The following is a 5,883-nucleotide window of genomic DNA, read 5'->3' as shown; positions in this document are numbered from 1 at the left end:
CAGTCTTAACCTGACACCACAATAGTTTTTAATCAGATAATCTCTTCTACCTCCCATTTCCCAAAACCCAACCCAGACTTCTTTCCCTCCCCCTCCCCCTCCCCCTCCCCCTCCCCCTCCCCCTCCCCTCCCTTCCCGGGTCCGGCCCACCCCCGGTGCATCAGCTCCGCCCCCATCCCGAGGCGGGGCCCCATAGGTGGAGAGTCGTGGGAGAGGTCGCGGCCCCGCCTCTCTCCTCCTCCCCCTACACACGGAAGCTCAGTGGCCCCCCTGTCAGGATGTCAGACACCTGGGTCCCCGGCCTAGTACCCACCTTGCTGCTCGGCCTGCTGGCCGGCCTCCAACAGGTGAGCGCTTGGGAGGTAAAGCTGTGGAGCTTTCGGGGCCCTACTCTTGTGGGTCAGGGGCCTGCTTCTGGCTCCCCATCACCACCTTCCATTGTCAGGATTTCCTCGTGACCCCATGCAGTTAGCAACTTCCTTTCTCTTTTTGCCGGGGAGGTGAGAGCAGAGGGAGGCCCTGAGAAGGCCTGGGTTCCTTCGTCTCTTGGGGGACTGTGTCGTGGGAACTACTCGCGCCCACCGCCGTCTGACACTTAGCTCCTCTTGGTGTGTGGGGACTTTGACCCTCACGTTAGCCTTGGTTCGTTCTTCTCGCCGCGTCAGAAAGCGGGGACTAGCGGAGGGCCTGAGGTCTGGACTGAGATCTAGACGCCTGGCCAGCCTATCTCCCCAGCTCCATTCTTCACGGTGCTGGGTGACCTTGGGGAAGTCCGAGCCCTCTCTGGGACTGTGTTTCTCTGCTTGTGCCCTAGAGGAAAGGAGGCTCCCTCTTCCCTTTCTAGGATTGGGGGTAGGATTCCAGCTGGTGATAGGATTTGATCTGGCTGCCTGACCCAAGGCTGGGGTGACCTCTGAAACCTGTGATTTCTGAGGATGAGGCAGGGTTTCAACATCCCCTCATCCCTCCCTGCCCCAGTGATGGGGGGAGTCTATCCAGTTTTGGGATGGGAGATTATCCTAGAAACTGACATAGGTCTAGAGCATGGGTTTTTAACTTCTGGGTAAGAGTCTGAGGGAAGGCCCAGGCCTGGTCCCCACGACATTCACCGACTGCTGAGCGGCTGTGCTCCAGAAGCCCCGTTACTCCTTCTCTATCACCAGCCGTGGGATTGTGCCAGCACGGGGCTGAGCATCCTTTTGTTGATTCCTCCCAGCAACTCCAGGGGGCAGGCTGGTAATGCCCCCGGTCCACATGTAAGTAAGTTGAACCTACCCAAGAGTACCCCAACGCTTGATACCACCTCAGTCGAGACCACCACCTGTTTAAAATGGGGGTGGGGGGGAGAGAATCTGGGAAACAGGAGCTCAAGATTCATTCAGTAAACCTGTTCATTGTTTGTCTTCCTTAGTTGGGGGCCAGGAGAGGGGGGAGGGACTGGGGATGGGGTCTGAGGGACAGGGGGTACACTGAGTGCCTGGACCCCTTGCGCTGTCCCCAACTCTGCAGTCACCTTACCCTCTCTGGGCCAACCTGCAGGGGTTCATTCCTGCTCTTGGCCCCACTGGCCAAGACTTGTGGGAATCAGCCCAACGATTATTGGCTGTCATTGGTATTCTTAGCTTTATTGTTGTTGTCAATTAACAGTTGAACTGTTATTTCAAGGTATAAAGATATGGTGGTCTTCGGACTTCCCTGGCAGTACAGTGGTTAAGACTGCGTGCTTCCACGGCAGGATGCACGGGTTTGATCCCTGGTCAGGGAACTAAGATCCTGCATGCTGGTGGCACGGCCAAAAAAAAAAAGACATGGTGGTCTCGCCAAAGTTGGCTTCTTATTCTTGAGCCACGGTTGTTTATCTCCCTGGAGGCTGGGGTGGGGTGACAGATAACCTCCCGTTTGCTGTGTTCCTCTACCTGCATTCCTCCCCCACGGTCTGGGAGCAGCAGCCAGGATGAAATGAAACCAGGTTGTCAGTGCTCTTTCATTCATTCTGCCCAAATCGTGAGTATTGGTTTTCAATAGACAAAAATCCCTCCCCTGGTGGGGTTCACATTCTACTGAGGAGACAAACAAGTAGCAAGATAAAGTAAAATATATAGTATGTCAGGTGTTGACAAGAGCTATGCAGATGAAGTGAGCACAGTCAGGGGACGGGGAGTGCTTTGGGGGAGTAGATGTAATTTTAAGTAAGATGGTCAGAGAAGGTGCTGGAGCCAGCCTCTCAGACACCTGGGGAAGGAACTTTCCAAGCAGGGCTTATGCACATATTTGCTATGAATCAGGTTAAATTCCGTAATGATAGCCTCCATGTGGCACAGAACTAGTGCAAAAGAGGGAGGGAGGGAGGAGCTTGTTCCTGCAGGCATGTGTAAAACAGCCAGACGTGTTCAGAGAACTCCCAGTGGGTGGGTGTGCAGGAGGGCCAGGGGGAGTGGGAATGGGGGATGGGGCTGGTCATGGTGTCTGGGCCCCAGGGAGCCACTGAAGGAGGCTTCCAGCAAGGTTTTAGGTGTTCAGATTTGTGGGATAGAGACTTGCAGCAGTGTTGGGAGTGACGGGGTGGGCGCGGGGGTTGCTGGAGTCCTGGCCGTGGTGGGGATGGGTTGGAAGGGTGGTCAGAAGGCGTGAGCTTACAGACCTGGGGGTGAGCAAATGTGGCAGGAGGTGTGGTGAGGAGAGGAAGGAGAGCTGGGGCCACCAGGTGGCGCTGGGGCTGCAGCCACCGACCCGGGGAACACGTGGAGGGAGGTGGAGAGCAGGCGTGGGGGAAGATGCTGATCCTCTGGGACCTGCTAGCAGTGAGGTACCTGGGCAGCATCTGGGTGGAAACCCCAGCCCCTAGTTTATGACCCAAACCTCCGCCTCTTTTCTTCCACAGGCTGCAGCCACATGTGGTCTCTTCTTGTAAGTCTGGGATTTGGGCTGTAACTTCCAGTGTGGGGAGGAGACATCCCAAATCCTGCCCTGCCTGCCTTCATCATCCTCACCCTCTCCTCTTCTAGCCAGAAACCATACCCCCCACCCAGAGAGGGGGGCTCCACCCCTCACTGCTTCCACCAGCCTACCCACGGGCAGTTTCACACTCGCGGGCCAATCCCCATCCTTCTTACTCCAGTCTTAGTCCATCTCCCCTCTGAGGGTCCCCCTGGAAGCGAGGGGAGACACTCTCACTCTATAAACGCCAAGAAGCCCAAGCACAATGAGCAGGGGCTGAGGGGCGTGGCCTCTGGGCAGCAAAGTGTTTCCACCAGTCAGCCCTGGATGTTCCAGGGACACCGGGTCCCTCCCACCTCCTGCTCCGTGGGCACCAGCACCAGCTCACTCCTCCTGGAATTAGCTCCTGGACCCTCCCCACTGTCCCTCTTCCTCTGCATCTCCTTAGAGTGATGTTGTAGCCACTACAACACTCAGTCCCCACACCTGCCCGGTGAGGTCGACAGGACCTTCATTACACCCATCTTATAGATGAGGAAAGTGAGGCCCAGCAAGGAATGTAACTTGGCACGAGTGCACGAGGCCAGTAGTGAGCTGAGCCTGAAACCCAGGTCCTGATCCCAGCCCCAGGTTCCTCCCACTGAGCCCAGGGGGCCTGGACCTCCACCCTGCTAGGGGTGTGGCTCGTGCCCTGAGCGCACGGGTGAGCTTTAGGGAAGCTGGGACCCTCTGCCTCCCAACCTTGGTACCAATGGCCTCTCTCTGACCCGGTCCGCAGCACCTGCCCTAAAGGGTTCAACGGCTGTGGTAACAGCTGCTGCCAAGAGTACCAGCCAGAGCAGTACGAGCTCTTCTCTGGCCCCTTGAGGTGAGCCTTGGGCCAGTTTCTCTGGCCCACACAGGACTGGACTGGACTTCCTGCTGAGGGGCGGGTGTAGGTCGGGGAGGGAGGGCGGTGCAGCGGGTGTGGCTGGAGACTCAGGCTGATGGTGGTGGTTCCTTTTACCCCAGGATCTTTGTCGTCCTCTTTCTGATCATCATACCCCTCTTGTGCATCTGTGGTCTGACTAAGCGCTTCTGTCGCAACTGCAGAAAGTCGGGGCAGGACCCCCCAACGGATCATGAGGGGCCCCCAGAACGGCCCCACATTACTCCCGCAGAGAGGGTCACAGCATCCATTTGCGAGCCCCCACCCCCCTACAGCGAGGTGGGTATCCACCCCAACCCCTGCCCCGTCCCTCGGCTCTCTGTGCCTCCCCGTTCAGATTTTTAGAGCAACGGGGGCAGTGGAGGGTGTCCTTACGCCAAGCCTCTGGGCCCTAGGGAGGGCTCTGCAACCAGCGTCGGGTCACCCTTCTCCCTGGTAAACATGCCACCACCAGCACGTGGGTGGCAGTGGCCAGTGGCAGGCCCTAAGAAGTCCCTGTCCCCTCCTTTCCCTGCAGATTATCCTGAAGGCCGCCGTGGGTCTGCCTCCCGTGGAGCCACCCCCTCCCTACAGCTTCAGGCCTGAAGAGCACGCCGGGGTGCGCAGCAGCATCGACACCCCCACCTTCTGAGCCACCTCCTGCCTGGAACCTTGTCATCAGCCGCCTCCTCCCCAGGGCCTCCTGGATCAAGCCAGAGACTCGCCCCCCACCGCCCGTCGAGCCAGACCTCTGGCCATTCTCGGCTTTAACTTATTGCTTTTCCTACCGCGGTTCCACGCCAGTTGCTTCTCTCGTCCCAAGGGCTGGTCTGGAGTGACATGTCCACCCCTCCCTCACCCGCCATTGCAAGGTAGAGGCTGCCTGGAGGACAACGTGAACAGTTGGAGGTGCCCAGCGGCGGAACGAGCTGCTCTGAGAGTGGAGGGAGCTGCGCTCTGGCGGTACGAGTGTGGACTGGACGGCCAGCTCTGAGACGTTTCGGAGGGCGCTGATGCACTCTGGGAGACAGGACTGCCTGAGCTCTGCCTTCCATTCCACCTGACTGGAGAAGACCCCACTGTACCCTCCCCTCCCCTGCAACATGAGTTCTCACTAAATCTGAGAGTCTGCCTCTGACTGTGTGGGGAGGTGAGCCCAGGCAATGCTGGGGGACACGGCTGGGGGGTCACTGTGCCTGAAACCCCACCGTTGATGAGCCTGGGAGGACAGTACATCTGTGGGCCACCCTCCGGGAGAGGATCTTGGCAGATGCTTTGACCTCTGGTTCCTTGAGGTCTCTGGGTGCCACAGAGCCGGGACGGGGGATGGGGATGGGGTGGGAGTGACCGTCGTCGTGTGCTTCCTCATCCTACCCTCCCGCTGCTTTCCCCTGGGACACATAGAGCTCAGCTCTCTGACTCTCTCACCACGGGGGTGGGGAGGGGGCAGTGGGGAGGCGAGCTGGGGCAGGGCCTGGAAGACCTTCATCTGCCTCACCCTGGACTCTCTGGAGGGAGGAGAGAGAGCAGGTCTGCCCTTCTCCAGTCCCGCGTGGTTCTGGGCACCACCGCCTCAGCCCCATCTGCGGGACTGAGCACCCGAAGAGGAAAGGCGCTCACCATTGCAGCGTGGCAGAGTCTTCACAGGGCGTTATCCCTGCGGGGGCCTGCAGCACAGTGTGGAGCTGGAAGCCTGGCGTGGGATACGCAGCGTGAGAGACACCCCCACGCCAGCATCTTGGGGGCCCAGGAGGCCCGGGCCCCTCCACCTGACCTTGCCTTTGCACTGCTTCCCGGCAGCCTCTGAATGCCAGCCTTCCTCCCCAGGCAGAGGGCACAGAGCGATGCCGGCCAAAGTTCCTGCGAGGGTCAGAGGTAGAACTGGCTCCGGTGTGCTGGCCTCCTCCGGGGCTCTCCCAATAATTTTCTTGGGGCATCAGGACCCAGGCAGGTGACAGGGCCAGCGGCAGGGGGATGGCACAGCCAGCCCCAAAGATGCTAGAAACGGGCTGTCTGGCTGGGGGTTCCTGCTGCAGACG

General features: G+C 59.2%; 1 protein-coding gene across 1 annotated transcript; it reads left to right on the top strand.

The window, feature by feature from the left end:
- Nucleotides 1-278: 278 nt before the first annotated feature.
- Nucleotides 279-4,496, top strand: TMEM92 (transmembrane protein 92; the record flags this gene model as incomplete). The annotated part of the gene is made up of 5 exons (XM_079725601.1): nt 279-347; nt 2,882-2,907; nt 3,716-3,805; nt 3,949-4,144; nt 4,383-4,496. The coding sequence occupies 5 exons, from the start codon at nt 279-281 to the stop codon at nt 4,494-4,496; spliced, it is 495 nt and encodes a 164-aa protein (XP_079581727.1).
- Nucleotides 4,497-5,883: the final 1,387 nt, after the last annotated feature.

Source organism: Hyperoodon ampullatus (genome assembly GCF_949752795.1).
Source record: "Hyperoodon ampullatus genome assembly, chromosome: 19".
NCBI lineage: Eukaryota > Metazoa > Chordata > Mammalia > Artiodactyla > Ziphiidae > Hyperoodon > Hyperoodon ampullatus.
The sequence above is the reverse complement of the archived record's forward strand: the minus strand, read 5'-3'. Positions and strand labels throughout refer to the sequence as shown.